The 15,947-nt window shown below is 44.2% G+C and overlaps 1 protein-coding gene across 3 annotated transcripts in view; it reads right to left on the reverse strand.

The window, feature by feature from the left end:
* cntn1 (contactin 1) overlaps positions 1-15,947 on the reverse strand; it is a 455,514-nt gene that overhangs the window by 218,180 nt on the left and 221,387 nt on the right. For all 3 annotated transcript variants that reach the window (XM_033037676.1, XM_033037677.1, XM_033037678.1), the window contains 7 exons: positions 14,747-14,842; positions 11,751-11,957; positions 10,212-10,311; positions 7,724-7,905; positions 2,599-2,732; positions 2,002-2,131; positions 1,333-1,483 (listed from right to left, as the gene is read on the reverse strand). In XM_033037676.1, coding sequence (XP_032893567.1) covers positions 1,333-1,483; positions 2,002-2,131; positions 2,599-2,732; positions 7,724-7,905; positions 10,212-10,311; positions 11,751-11,957; positions 14,747-14,842 — 1,000 coding nt within the window. The remainder of the gene's footprint in view (positions 1-1,332; positions 1,484-2,001; positions 2,132-2,598; positions 2,733-7,723; positions 7,906-10,211; positions 10,312-11,750; positions 11,958-14,746; positions 14,843-15,947) is intronic.

Below are 15,947 nucleotides of genomic sequence, written 5' to 3' on the forward strand. Positions count from 1 at the left end.
TTCTAACCACCAGGGGGGCTCAGCACCCAGGAGAGCAAGCTGATTTCTCACTGAGTAACAGGAGGTCTATCTCTTCACCACAGGTTTTCTTCACCCCTGCTGTAACTCAGTCAGATTATCAAAAGTTAACACAGGTGGCAATTTTGTCTACATGATGGCGGCACAGTGGCGTAGGGGTAGAGTTGATGCCTTACAGCGCCAGAGTCCGTTTTGATCCTGACTACGGGTGCTGTCTCAATGGAGTTTGTACGTTCTCCCCGGGACCTGCATATTCTTCCGTTTCCTCCCACACTCCAAAAAACGTACAGGTTTGTAGGTTAATTGACTTGGTATAATTGTAAATTATCCCTTAGTATGTGTAGGATAGTGTTAATGTGTGGGGATCATTGGTCGGCAGGGACTCGGTGGGCGAAGGGCCTGTTTCCGCGCTCTATCTCTAAACTAAAACTAAAGTACTCACTCCTGTAATGTAATCCCACCTTCCAGCATGTAATGGGCTGGCAGGTCACACCATTTCTAGTACTTACTCAGGAACTGTCAATTTGTTATGGGGGTTAACGCCCCTATAAGGTGACATATTCTTGGACCTCATCAACCTCTGGGTGGAAAAATAACATTTCATCTCCACTGTACTCCTACCAAATTTAATCTTATTTTAAACCTATAACCCCTGGATTATGAGCCCCCTGCTAAAGGAGATAGGTATCCTATGTACTCTGTCCAGGCCACATACTGTAATTATAGACACCTCAATTAAGTCTCTATTCTGCCTCTTCTGTTCCAGAAAAAAATATCTCCAATCTTTCTGACACAGCTTGATTTGCTCTTTCTCGGATGAGTTTTGACCTCCAACACCATCTTAACAACTGTATGTTCCTAAAACTCAATTCCAATTCCAAAGAGCCATTGGCTGAAATGCACCTACAGTATCAGAATAGTTTAGCACAGTTTACTGTCTAATCATTTGAGATACAGTGGGGAAGCAGGCCCTTCAGCCCATTGAGACCGTGCCAAGCAGCGATTCTCATACACTAGCACTATCCTATCCTTCACACGGTACAATTTACAATTTTTACCGAAGTCAAATTAACCTACAAACCCGCATGTCTTTGGAGTGTGAGAGGAAACCGGAAGCACCGAGAAAACCCACCCGGTCATGGAGAGAACGTACAAACTGTACTGACAGCACCCTTGATCAGGATTGAAACCGCCACTCTGGTGCTGTAAGGCAGCAACTTTACTGCTGCGCCACTGTGCCGCCCTTGACGAGATGGTCGATGGTATGTTTCACTTGACTTCAAATGAACACGGAGACAGGTCCATTTTACTAACCTTGAGTTGTTCCGGAGGAGTTCCGTGCCTTTGCTCCAAATGAATGTTGGTTTTGGTGCAGCCTTTGGTTTGCACTCAATGACAGCTTTTCCTCCTCTGGCTCCCAGAAGCTTTTTCTTCACTGGGTTCAGCCTGAAGTCAGGTGCCAAAGCTAAAGGAAAGCAAGGAATACGTTTCCGAGACCAAAACCATTGCATCGTCTCAAATCTCTTCCTCCAACTTTTCCCTTCCCCGCACCCCCCCCCCCCACCCCCCCCCCCCCCCCCCCCCCGCCACAATCTCCCACCCAACAATCTTCTCAGCAATCTTTGCAAGGACCCAGAGCTGGTCAGGGTATGCCCCAGTCCCACTTAGGAAACCTAAACGGAAACCTCTGGAGACTTTGCGCCCCACCCAAGGTTTCTGTGCGGTTCCCGGAGGTTTTTGTCAGTCTCCCTACCTACTTCCACTACCTGCAACCTCCAGCAACCACCTGCAACATGCGGGAACCGTACGGAAACCTTGGGTGGGGCGCAAAGTCTCCAGAGGTTTCCGTTCAGGTTTCCTAAGTGGGACAGGGGCAGTAAGGTATTCCAGCTGAGACCCATGAAGTGATTTCAAAGGCTGAGCAGAATTTGGAACTAATGATTTCTACGAAACTTGGTGCTGTACTTTGTGCAGAATACCAACCCAAAACCTTGAGTTCAGCATTGGAGAACAGGGATCCGTGCTTGTTCTCCACAACACACTGATACATTCCAGAGTCATCCAGGGTCAGTCGGTTAATCCGTAGCTCCCCTCTGTTTATTCGGAATCGGCCCTGAGCACAGACAAAACGCAGGATTATTTAAGAAATATGTCTCAGCTCAAACGCTCATTGCCGGCCTTTATATCCCGCTTTATCATCCTGTCATCATTGCACATCTTAACTTATCACGTCGGCTGTAGAAACAAACGATTATCAAAAAATGTTGCTTAGAATTTTTGCAGAACTTTACATGATTCACAGCAACACATGGAAGGAAGTCACCTTCAGACCAAAGACCCGGAGAAAGAAACAGGCATTTATATCTGCGTTAAAATAAACACAAAATTGTTAACCAAAGGCCTGGGATGCTCTTCAGACTAAACAATGTAGATAGTGAAACATACATTAGCATATAGAAGCATATAGACACAAAATATCCAAGGGATTCAAAGATACATGCATGTCTTTATGCTGTGTGTGAGCGGGCATGTACTGACAGCATGTGAACAGTCAACATCCACAGTAGTGCAGGTCCCTACCCCGAATATGACCACTCCGTTTCGGAACCATCTGTAGGTGGGCTGGGGCTTTCCTCTGGCTTCACAGGGCCAGATCAGGGTATCCTCAACATCTTCGATGGTGTCATTGAGCGGACGGATCCAGTGCGGATGGGCTGCAAAGACAGAAAAGCCTCAGGGTAAAATGACGGTCCAGTAACATTGATATTTTTATACAGTTTACAGTTACAGTTTAGTATATTGTCATGTGTACCGATGTACAGTGAAAAGCTTTTGTTGCGTGCTATCCTGTCTGCGGAAAGACAATACATGATTACAACCGAGCCATTTACAGTGTATAGGGAATAACATTTAGTGCAAGGTAAATCCAGCAAAGTCCAATCAAGGAGAGTCTGAGGGTCACCAATGAGGTAGATAGCAGTTCAGGACTGCTCTCTGGTTGTGGTAGGATGATTCAGTTAAAAATAAAGCTGGACAAGGCCACGTCAAGGGGCTGTCCCACTGCGCCGACCTAATCTGCGAGTTTAGACGAGTTTGCACTCGACTCAAACTTGCAGCACGGTTGACACCTGGTCCTAGGAGGTAACTGTAACTCTCCTTCTCTGCTTGAGGGAAGTTCCCGAATACTCGCGGCCTCAGCTAGGTTGCGGACAATTTCTCAACATGTTGAAAAATTTTCCGCGAGTAACATTTGGTCGGCATGGTTCGTTTTAACTCATAGAGCAGTGGAGCGGATCGATATTCAGTTACAGGCAGTCAAGGGCAGCCGTGGGCAATCTCATTCGCTGACCGGGCATTTAGATTGGCTCATTGGCGTTTTCAGCACCAAGGATGGATGGGATGGGGGGATGGGGGGGGGGGGGGGTGGTGTGTGTGTGTGTGTGTGTGTGTGTGTGTGTGTGTGTGTGTGTGTGTGTGTGTGTGTGTGTGTGTGTGTGTGTCTGTGTGTGGTCGGTCAATGCTGCTCGCGGTTTCATCGCTGACGGTCGATCCAGCTGGAGGTTTTCCAGGCGAGTGCCTTCGAGCTTGAAGGTCGAAGACACTCTTTTTAACTCGTGGATTAGGTCGCCACAGTGGGACAGCCCCTTAACACGGGCAGTGGCGCCAACATATCTGCTGAATGCAACTGCCAGCGAGAATGAGCATAACCCCCATTTGAGAAATAATCTCAAATACATCTTCATAATTCTGCAGTGTCAGACCTATAGAAAAATAATTGCGGTCACCTAGACTTTAATACCAAATTAAACCAGTCATTAAAGTACAAGCATTTCTTTCTGAAGACTTATCCAAGCCATCTCGACCACCAAGTACTTTTAAATAAATTGCTGTGGCTTTCTGTTCCATCTAGATTTATTCATTAAGACTTGGAAGGATGTGGTTTGCTTTTTTGAAAGAAAGCATATCTGCTCCAGCCGACTAGAAGACATCCAACTGGGATGAAAATGAAAATCAACAGGAGGAATAATAAAACATCTACTGCTCTGGTGTGAAAAAAATCAGAAGAAATGTATTTTTTTCAATGTGGGCACAAAAGAAAAGAGAAAAATTACAGAAAGAAAGACAATAATTAGTCCCCCCCTGCGGCCACATCCATCCCAAACCTTCAAACGCACTGGAGTCACCAATCTATAACAGATTGAGAGCAGTTCTAATCACCCCATTACAGGACTGAAACAGGCCCTTCAGCCCAACACATCCATGCCTCCCAAAGATGCCCCTACTAATTTAGTCGCATTTTTCCGTGTTAGGTCAATATCCCTCTAATCTTTCCTATTCAGGTACCTGCCCAAATGTCTTTTCAATGTTGTTATTGTATGTTCCTCAATCAATTTCTTCGGCAGCTCATTCTATTTACCGACCACCCTCCATGTGAAAAGTTGCCTCTCAGATTTCTGTAACATTTTCCCCCTCTCACTGTAAACGTGCCCTCTAGTTCCAAGCTGATCGAAATCCTGTTGTAAAACTTCTCTACCTTGGTTTCCTCCTTAAGTATGCGCCTCAGTTCCTGAAACTTCTCCGGGGTTATACCTGATCCAATCTGCCTGTACCTGAAACATGCCCTCTTATGCCTGACCACAGCCTCAATTTCTCTCATCATCCAGAGTTCTTTACTCCTACTTGCCTTGCCCTTCACTGCAACATGAAAATGCATACTTTGAATTGTCACTATCTCATTTTTTAAAATATCTCACTTTCCATATGTTTTTTGCCCTCAAGCAAACTACTACAAACAACTCCTGCAAGATACTCTCTAATACCAGAACAATTGGCCACGTCTCAATTTAGAACTTTAAATTGTGGAGCAGCCCTGTCCTTATCCATGAGTATTGAACACCATATAGAACTGTGGTCACTGGTCCCAAAAGGCTCACCTGCCGACACTTTAGACACTTGCCCTGCCCAATTCCCTAAGAGTAGGTCAAGCTTTGCTTTTTTCCTTGCAGGGCCTTGTAGATATTGTCTGTGACCGCGTGGGTTTTCTCCAGATGCTCTGGTTTCCTCCAATGACGTACAGGTTTGCAGTTTAATTTCGTTTTATAATTGTAAATTGTCCCTAGTGTGTTGGATGATGCTCTCTGATGGGTCTCTGCGCATCCCTCTGCAACTGGATCCTCGACTTCCTCGTCCACAGACCACAGTCTGTTCGTATTGGTGGAAATGTGTCAGCCTCAATAACAATCAGCACGGGAGCACCTCAAGGCTGCGTGCTCAGCCCCCTGCTGTACTCACTCTATACCCATGACTGCGTAGCGAACCACAGTGCGAACTCCATCATCAAGTTCGCTGACGACACCACTATTGTGGGGCGTATCACTGATGGGGATGAGTCAGAGTACAGAAGAGAGATCGAGCAACTGTCCATATGGTGCCAGCGCAATAACCTGGCCCTCAACACCAGCAAAACCAAGGAACTGATTGTGGACTTTGGAAGGAGTAGGAGGGGGACCCACAGCCCCATTTATATCAATGGGTCGATGGTTGAAAGGGTCAAGAACTTCAAATTCCTGGGGGTGCACATCTCTGAAGATCTTTCCTGGTCCGAGAACACTAACGCAATTATCAAAAAAGCTCATCAGCGCCTCTACTTCCTGAGAAGATTACGGAGAGTCGGATTGTCAAGGAAGACTCTCTCTAACTTCTACAGGTGCACAGTCGAGAGCATGCTGACTGGTTGCATCGTGGCTTGGTTCGGAAATTTGAGCGCCCTGGAGAGGAAAAGACTACAAAAAGTAGTAAACACTGCCCAGTCCATCATCGGCTCTGACCTTCCTTCCATCGAGGGGATTTATCGCAGTCGCTGCCTCAAAAAGGCTGGCAGTATCATCAAAGACCCACACCATCCTGGCCACACACTCATCTCCCTGCTACCTTCAGGTAGAAGGTACAGGAGCCTGAAGACTGCAACAACCAGGTTCAGGAATAGCTACTTCCCCTCAGCCATCAGGCTATTAAACCTGGCTCAGACAAAACTCTGATTATTAGCAACCACTTTCTGTAATTTGCACTACCAGTTTATTTATTCATGTGTGTATATATTTATATCATGGTATAAGGACACATTTATCTGTTTTGTAGTAAATGCCTACTATTTTCTGTGTGCTTAAGCAAAGCAAGAATTTCATTGTCCTATACAGGGACACATGACAATAAACTCACTTGAACTTGAACTTGAACTTGTGTACTGGTCGCTGTGGACTCGGTGGGCTTGAGGGCCTGTTTCTGTGCTGTTTCTCTGCAAGTCTAAAGTCCGCTCTCTAGTTGGTGAAAGAATGGTTCGGTTACCTGCTAACAGCTGGGAAGAAACTGTCTCTGAATCTGGCCAAACTGGTCCATCAGTAGACAAACTGAAGTGAGAAGCCTGTCTGCCTGCCTGCTGCCCAGTGGTGCTTGAACAACCATAACACTGACCCAGGCATTTCTTTATAATATAAGGCAGGACAACCGGGGAGGAAGCGGCCACTCCAGACATTTCCAAGCCGCCGAGGAGTGTTCACCCGATGCCGGCGTTCCAGCTTCTGGCAAGAGGGCCTGAAAACATCGGACTGGCTGCGGAGGCCACAAATAGGCCCCAACCTCGGGTGATCACAGAGGGAGAGGACTGAACTTTCTGATGCCTTTCCCCACAGTGGAAATTTTTTATTCTGTTGTGGGGGGACGTTTGTGTTGAATTATACAATGTGTTGTGTCATTTTTCTTAATTTTAATTTTTCTATGGATGTACAGAAACTTAATTATTTTTTTCTATGTAAAGCACTTTGGTTTCAACGCGAGTTGATTTAAACGTGCTATATAAATGCATTTACTTTACTTTACTTTACTTTACAACTCTCAGAAGGATTTCAGAATTCAGAAATGCAATGGAGTGTGAGCTGTGGAATCATTACTGAACTGCATTGCACAGATCTGATGCACATGACTGCATCCTAACAGGCTGAAGTGATAATTAGAGGTGGTCATTAGAAGGGCCGCGAGGTGCAGCTACACTAATTGGGAATTCTCGCTCTTATTATCGGTAGCTGTATTTCCCCTCATAGCCAGATAACAGTCAGATCAAATCTTCGAATTATACAGATGCAAGAGCAGTAAGCTCCTTGAAAGAATAACCCAATAAGTCCCACTTCACTGCACTTATCCCAAAGCTCTCCATTTCCTCCCTGTTTTAGGTACATCTCCACTCAACTCTTCTTTTCTTAGTCAGTTGTTATAGTATCTGCATCCAACAACTATTTGGGACTAGCCTGTTGCATAAAAAGCTCATCCTTTTCTCAATAAAGCTAAATCTGTGTCCCCTATAAGTGTCCCAACTCACCTACCAGTGGAAGAGATTGACACATGTGAATCCCCAAACCCTGTGTAATCAAACCTCGATGAACTCCAGCTTCTCCAGGTTCTAAACCTTCTCTTCTCAGAGCTAATACTACAAATCTCTTCCCAGAACTAATACTGCAAATCTCTTCCTTGAATTAATCATGCAAATCTCTTCTGCACTCTCTCCGAGGCCTGACGTTCTGTCCACACAGTTTGGCATTCAGTCTCCGTCTTGCTAAAGGTTGGCCAGTGATCTCAAGGGACTGGAGCAGAGCCGGCTGGGAAAGAAAACTCCCTGACTCAGTAGTGAAGGTTGGTGCATGAGTTCTCTTACCGTGCACAGTCAGCCAGCCTTCAACCTTGTCAATTCCTTTGGAGTTGCTGGCTTCGCACTCGTAGGCCCCCTCGTCCTCAGGCTGAATGTTTGACAGTTTCAGGACCGAGTTTGAGTCGGACTGCTCAGCGCTGCTGGGCAAGCTGCCCCCCACCTTCCGCCACTGGATTTTAGGAATTGGGCTGAAGGAAGAGAGGAAGAGCGGTGAAAAAAGAGGGGGGCGGGGGGGGGGTGAGAGAATGAAAGGAGAGAGAGAAGGAAAGAATGAGGAAAAGAAAGAATGAATGAGACAACAAAAAGAGGAAGTGAGTGAGCGAGTGAAAGAGAGTGAATGAGTCAAGGGAAGAGGGAAAGAAAGAATGAGTAAGATAACAAAGCGAGAGGGAGGGGAAGGAGAGAGTAAGAGAGAGAGAGAGAGAGAGAGAGAGGGACAGAGGTAAAAAGAGTGAGACAACAGCAGGAGGGACAGAAATGAATGAGACAAGAAGAAAGGAAGAAAGAAAGAGAGGCAGCGGGAGAGGGGGAAAGAGACAGACGAGGAAGGGAAAGAAAGATAACGTGGAGTGGAACAGAGGGAGGAAAGAGCGAGGGGGGCAGAGGGAAAGAGAGTGAGACAACAATGGTAAAGGGAAAGAAGGAATGAATGAGATAACAAGGGAGAGGAAGAGAGAGGAAGAAGGATAGGAAAGAGGGATAGGGTAAGGATGAGAGAAAGAGAGAAAAAAGAGTGAGATAAAAAGGGGAGACAAAGAGAAAGGAAAAAGAGAGGAGGGAACAGGGGGAAGAGTGTGCACAGAGAAAGTTAGAGAAAGGGGGAGAAAAAATGAGACATCAAGGGCAAGGGGGTATGAAAAAAGAGGGAGAACAATAGAGGAGAGGAGGTGATTCAACAGAAATAAAAGGTTTTGAAGAAAAGTTTACAAGGAGAGGGAGAGAGAGAGAGAGAACACAAAGACGGGAAGGGAGAAGGGGAACAGGAAGGGTGAGAGAAAAAGAGAGAGGGAGTTACTGAAAGTCAATTCATGTAGATAGCCAAGCCTTGAAAACAATGTGTGGATATGAGGTACATGTTAGGGATCCAGGTCAAAGAGAAAATAGATGACATTCTTCAATTTACTGAGGTAAACCAGGCCCAGAAGATCTACCAATTTAAGATCTTCTTCGTTGAGGTGAAAATATGAAAGCACTTGTGGTAAATGTGTTGACTGGGAAACTTCTGAGAAAACTGTTGCAAGATATTTACAGCATGGCTCTGACTGTCACCCAGAGGAATGACACTCTGCCCCTTTTCACAGGTTAATTGGCTTCTGTAAATTGTCCTCAGTGTGCAGGATAGAACTAGTGTGCAGGTGATCATTTGCTGGTGTGGACTCGGTGGGCTGAAGAGCTTATTTCCACACCGTATCTCTAAACCAAACTAAACCTGTCACCCATCACTTTTGACATTGGCATGGTTTATCCTGGCATTGTGTGCCCAGGCATAGTTTACTCCAGCAGTTTCACCCCAATGTGATTCAACTCTGCAGCTTAATTTACACCTAGATGGAATAACATAGGGTGGCCAACCCCAGTGTAATTTTTCCAGCATAGTTTACATTATACAGTTCACCTTGTGTGGTTTACACCAGTAGAGACAGCAGGGCGCAACATGGTTAACCCTGGAGCGTTTTATCCAAGCATAGGTTGTCCCAGGATGGATTACCGACCGCAGTGTGGTTTAACCTAATGTGCTTTACCTAATGCGCAGTTTATCCCTTTGTGCTTTGCTCCAGTGCATTTTAACCCATAAGGCTTCCCACAATATGGTGTACACTAATCGGCACAAAACGCTCCAGCAAGAAAATCACGGACTGCTGGAAACGCTCAGCGGGTCAGGCAGGTTCCATGAGGAGAGGAAGAGAACTTATGTCACAGGGCAAGAAATTCTCATCGGAAAGGGAAAGGTTGAGCAGACTTTATTCCTGTGAGAAATCTAAAACATTTGGCTCGAAGGGCCGAATGGCCTCCTCCTGCATCTATTTTCTGTGTTTCTACATTTTCTATGTAAAAGGTGAAAATCTTATGATTACAACCAAGGATCTGACGAAATAAATCAGGAAGCACTTTCCCACTGAATCCTAAATTCTCCCTTCCAAAGACAAGAGACTCGGTCGGATAAATGGATACACCAGGATACTGACAAAACAAATCAGGAAGCACTTTCCTGCAGAAAGTAGGAAATCTCAAATTTGTCCTTCCAAAGACAAGAGACTCGGGTAAATGGATATCAGACTGAGATGGGTGTCAAGGCAAGAATGTCACAGGATATGGAACTAATGTGAGGAGATCAGGATTTAGCCAGGAGAGCAAGTCTGAGGTTAAATGGCTTCCTCCTCCTTTGTATGCACTGTGTTTCATTAATATCTGCATGTAGGAAGAAGGAACATAACAAGAATGGACCTCCCTCCCCCACTGTTCACACAGTAGCTACCTTCATCTTCGTACTTACTTGCCAAGTGCAAAACATTCAAGAGTTAGGTTCTGGCCCATCAAGACTTGGGTGTCCGTGAACTTCACCCGAATGTCAGCAGGATATCTTTTTATCACGCCTGAAATTTAAACCACACAGGTTAGCACAAGAAACGAGTAGGAAGGAACTGCAGATGCTGGTTTAAACTGAGAAATAGACCAAAAAGCTGGTGTAACTCAGCAGGTCAAGACCCTTCTTTAGACTGGTCACCCATTCCTTCTCTCGAGAGATGCTGCCTGTCCTGCTGAGTTACTCCAGCTTTTTGTGTCTATTTTCAGGTTAGCGCTTTTGTGCTATTTGTGCAATGTGAAAAGTGGGGCAAATGTCCATAAGTGTGAAAACCTTTGGGCCCAGTTTAATAAACTTCATCGATCATTTAATAGCAATCTAAACAAAATAAAACGGATGGAGAACGGATGACAGGCGGAAATGGATGACTAAATGCATTACCATATAACCATATAACAATTACAGCATGGAAACAGGCCATCTCGACCCTTCTAGTCCGTGCCGAACACATAATCTCCCCTAGTCCCATATACCTGCGCTCAGACCACAACCCTCCATTCCTTTCCCATCCATATAACTATCCAATTTATTTTTAAATGATAAAAACGAACCTGCCTCCACCACCTTCACTGGAAGCTCATTCCACACAGCTACCACTCTCTGAGTAAAGAAGTTCCCCCTCATGTTACCCCTAAACTTCAGTCCCTTAATTCTCAAGTCATGTCCCCTTGTTTGAATCTTCCCTACTCTCAGTGGGAAAAGCTTTTCCACGTCAAATCTGTCAATCCCTCTCATCATTTAAAAAACCTCTATCAAGTCCCCCCTTAACCTTCTGCGCTCCAAAGAATAAAGCCCTAACTTGTTCAACCTTTCTCTGTAACTTAGTTGCTGAAACCCAGGCAACATTCTAGTAAATCTCCTCTGTACTCTCTCTATTTTGTTGACATCCTTCCTATTCAGCCATTCAGCCATGTCAAACCCACACGTCTTTGGGATGTGGGAGTAAACCGGAGCACCCAGAGGAAACCCACGTGTTCACAAGAAGAATTTGCAAACTCCAAACATTCAGCACCCAAGGTCAAGATTGAAGTTGGATTTCTGCGGATGTGGAGCAGCGGCTCTACCAACTGCGCCACTGTGCTCCATTCGATTAACCCCATTCTATTCTCCAGAGATGCCACCTGACACACTAGGCATTTTCCATCATTTTCTGTCCACTCTTCAAATGCTTTTGTATCGGAGGCTCAAAATGAGGTTGCAGCATCTATCCTGCCCTGTATTTGAACATTTTGACCAAACCACAGCAGAAGGTTTGTGCTATTACCGCATGAAATTCACACTGAATTCTTGAAATTTAAAATACAATCAAAAGATCGTATCCTCACGGATCTGTGGTCGTTTCTGCTCGCTGGCAAATTATAGCCTAAAATTTCTGCCGCAAACAAATTTTGTTCTGTCCATTCTAAAAGATTTGAAGAAAAGTTGCAAAATACAATAATTAATCCTCACCGCCTCTTTGAGGGACGAGCGGGATGTACTTGCTGATAACACTCTTGGAGATGGAGGGGCTGCTGACCATGCAGGAGTAATTGGCCAGGTCGGTATCTTCCACTTTCGCAATGTAGAGATTGCCGGTGTTCTGGGAAACGAAGCGCCGCTTGTCGGACTCGATGAACGTGGGGAATATGTTCAGCAGCCAGCGATACGTCAAGTCATCTGTAGGGAAACCAAACAAAGCCTGTGATCAACCCCGAGCTCAGAGAAGGATGCAATATGAAGCAATGCACCATTGATGACGGATGCATATGAAAGCCTTGTTGGTAATTACCCCGTTATATGCCCTGGAAATGACAGGGCATATCCTCCATCAGTCTAGTCTGGTGACTGCTCTGCTTCAAGTGTGCTGAAATTGTACACTACCATCCTCCACCGCTTTCTTTAGTTTAGTTTATAGTCACGTGTACCGAGGTACAGTGAAAGGTTTTTGTTGCATGCTAACCAGTCAGTGGAAAGACAATACCTGGTTACAATCGAGCCATTCACAATGCACAGATACATGATACAGGGGATAACGATTAGTGCAAGATAAAATTAGTAAAGTCTGATGAAAGATTGTCCAAAGGTATCTGAGAGGTGTTTAAGTAGAGCACAGTTATAGTAAGAAATGTTGCTCTCGGAGTGGAGATTTAAAAGCGTGGAGCGATTGTAATGTGTAATTGCAAGTCTGCTTCTGTGACTAGCACACAGTTGGACGCCATCTTAGATCTATTCGCTTGCACATTCTGCAGACATTTTCATGTTCTTACATTGTAGGAGTAGAATTAGGCCACTCGGCCCATCAAGTTTACTCTGCCATTCTAAACGATTTCTGGATGATCTATCTTTCCCTCAACCCATTTCTCCTGCCTTCACCCCATAACCCCCGACACCCATACTAATCAAGAATCTATCAATGTCCGTCTTAAAAATATCCATAGGCTTGGACACCACAGCCTTCAGTGGCAATGAATTCCACAGATTCCAGATTCACCACCCTCTGACTAAAAAAAATTCTCCTCATCTCCTTTACATCTTTTTGTAAAGGTACATCTTTTTATTCTGCTATGGCCTCTACTCCTAAACAACTATGTGGAAACATCTCTCCACATTCACTCTATCCAGGCCTTTCAGTATTCAGTATTCGTCAAATTTTGAAGTGTGAACATCAACAACAATTGATGTCTCAACCCAAAATGTGACCTATCCATGTTCTCCAGAGATGCTAAGTTCCTCCAGTACTTTGTGTCCTTTTGTGTATGCGCCAGCAAATGCAGTTCCTTATTTCTATATTTTGTCTCAGATTTCCAGCGTTTTCAGTTTTTCTTTTTAATTTTAATTGACAAAATATTGATGCTGTTGAACAGATTAAATATTATTCTTGAATTGGTGTACATGGCAAGAAATGCAAAACCGCATGTTTGGTTAACAGGTTCATTGGTCATTTCCATGCAGTGGCTGGTAACAGCCACAAGATGGTGAAAGATCAACACAGGGCCAAAGCATTCCTTGCCAAAACAATTGACCTGAAAACAGAACACGGAGCAAAAGCCCTCAGGAAGTTATATCCCTCTGTTAGGAGAACTTGGTTTCCTTCTATTTAATCTATTTAAGTCTTTTTTCTGAATAATTTAACCCCAGCTTACCCAAAGTTAAAACTTTCAGAGCTAACAATATCCACTGCTTTGTATCCTATTCAAAAGATAACAAGCAGCAAGGTGATAGCTACCCAGTGTGGATGCTTCATACCTTTTTTTAATATAGTTCATTCACATCCATAATCACTCCCCTATTAGAGATGCTTACCAGACCATTTAATGGCCACTACAATGGTCACATATGAAACCATCCAAGTTCAGGAGCATTGATCTCTGAAAAACACTTGATCTGATAGGTTTTAAAATGACCCATAGTTCATGGTCATTACTGCTGAAGCTAGCTTGTATTCAAGATTTCAAATGCTCAAAATAAGACCCCAAAATAATACAATTACTTTTAGACAGCGTAAACAAAAAAAAATTCACGGTCAAAGTATAAATTCCAGCTGATTTACAGAATTCTTATAATCCCATGGAAAGATAGATGAGGTGCTGTAGTTAATTGCCACAAGCCAGCCTGCATAGCATTACAAACGAACAAACTCAAACCAGTGCCTTAATGGCTTCCTTCTGCATTATAATTTTTCTGTGATTCTCTGTATTTCTATAGAAATCTGTTTTGCATCTATCAGCAAGATTCTTAACATTAAGACCCTCTGAATTCCCCACAGTTGAGGCAGAATGTTAACCCAAGCCTGTCAACAAATCATTAAATGTGACACAAACCAAATTAGGATACATGGATAACATCACGAAAACAATAGAAGATTTCATTTCCCGGAAAATACTTTGACCGAAACATCGTACCCCATAGATTTTACTTCCTTCGCAATAAAGACAGTTGCTGTGGATCAAATAGACCACCCACTGAGAGAAGTTCTCATCAGCATGAAGACTGGTTTATGTTTTGCAACACAATTTTCATTAAGACAACAGACAAAATGGCCACTGTGTGGATAGTGGTACACCCCAGATAAACATTTTGCAAGTTCCCAACCAAATCTTTCAAGATATTTTGTGATCCTCTATATCTGAAATGACAATAAGCCAATGCAAGTGTGTTTACATTCTGTTAATATTTTAGGTGTGTAAAATGTGCAAACATTCACTGCACGTTACTAATGGCTGGATTAGTCTGCTTACTACACAACTCTAACATGTACCTCCAATAGTTCATCAACTCAGAAGGTTCAGCATCCTCTAGACAATGGCTGGATCCTAACTCCACTGGGATGGGATAGGATGGTTAATTGGTTGGTGTTGTTACAGAGAGGCTGGTGGGATGCCAGTAGCAAAATAACGCAGACATTTTTTCAAAAGATTGATTTGCAAAATGCTTCACTGAATGGCATGACAGCCTTGTGGAATTACCTGGAAAATGTGGAGGGGCAGCACACAAAAGCACTGCTCCAACTCCTTCCCTTGCCTTCACTGCTTGCCGCTCGTCAGTCGGGAACCTCTCGAGATCTACAGGAGAAAGATGAGAAAAAATACTTTTAATTCAAAAGCAATAGCCAATGGAATTTCAAAGAGTAAAACCCCCATTTCCAAACAAGCGCAGGCAAGTCGGACTAGTGTAGCTGGGACATTGTTGGCCGGTGTGGGCGAGTTGGGCCGAAGGGCCTGTTTCCACACTGTATCACTCTATGACTCTATGGTGCTTACAAATTTGTAGCTATGAGAAAAGGATAGGGTTGTCTTTTTGGAACAGAGGAGGTTGAGGGGACACAATGGAGGTGAAAAGATTACAGGGGCCTAGGTGGATTAAATAGGATGAACCCACTTCCTTTAGCATGAGTTGTGGGCTGGGGTAAGTGGTCAATCTTTACAGGAGGCAGTTTTAAACTTGAACCTTATGCATGCACGACAAGGTCTTGAACATTTATCAGCACTGACGCTGAGAAAAGTTGAGCTTTCAACTTTTTGTGCAGCTCAACACGCTACATTTCACTCCTTCCCAGTTCTGACAAAACTGATCAAGATTCAAATTCTATCTCCCATCTTTATTCTGTTTGCTTTGTTGTTCTGAGGTACCCAGTGAAAGGAGTGTGGTTCACAGAGTAATGTCATGGCAGAGTTCGGGGCTCTGTTGTTGAATAGGGTCTCACTCGGTTTGGCTTTCAAAGGTCTGACTATGCATGAGCCTCATGGCTCCAGAATAAAACTTCACAGCCAAGTATAAGTTTTAACAATTAAAATAACATGTAAATTACAGTACAATGCCACCAAAATAATGCCAAACAATGTGGACGGGCGCGGAGAGGACATCAGTTGTTTTAGTCAAACATGGTGCCACTCGCATGCAGTCTCAGTGGTTTCTGTACAACTGCTAATTGAGGGTGGTACTCGACTAGACTGTTTGTCAGAAAATAATTTCACTGGGCATTTGCACTTCAGACCTGCAACAATATAGCACCATTGAACCATTAAAGTTCTTCAAAGGAATTGATGTTGTGGAGTGAACAGAGAGCTGTGCTTTCAGAGGGGTCTGAAGGAGTCTGAAGAAGGGTCTCAACCCGAAACGTCACCCATTCCTATCCAGAGATGCTGCCTGTCCTGCTAGGTTACTCCA

The sequence above is a fragment of the Amblyraja radiata genome, chromosome 19, assembly GCF_010909765.2.
Source record: "Amblyraja radiata isolate CabotCenter1 chromosome 19, sAmbRad1.1.pri, whole genome shotgun sequence".
Lineage (NCBI taxonomy): Eukaryota > Metazoa > Chordata > Chondrichthyes > Rajiformes > Rajidae > Amblyraja > Amblyraja radiata.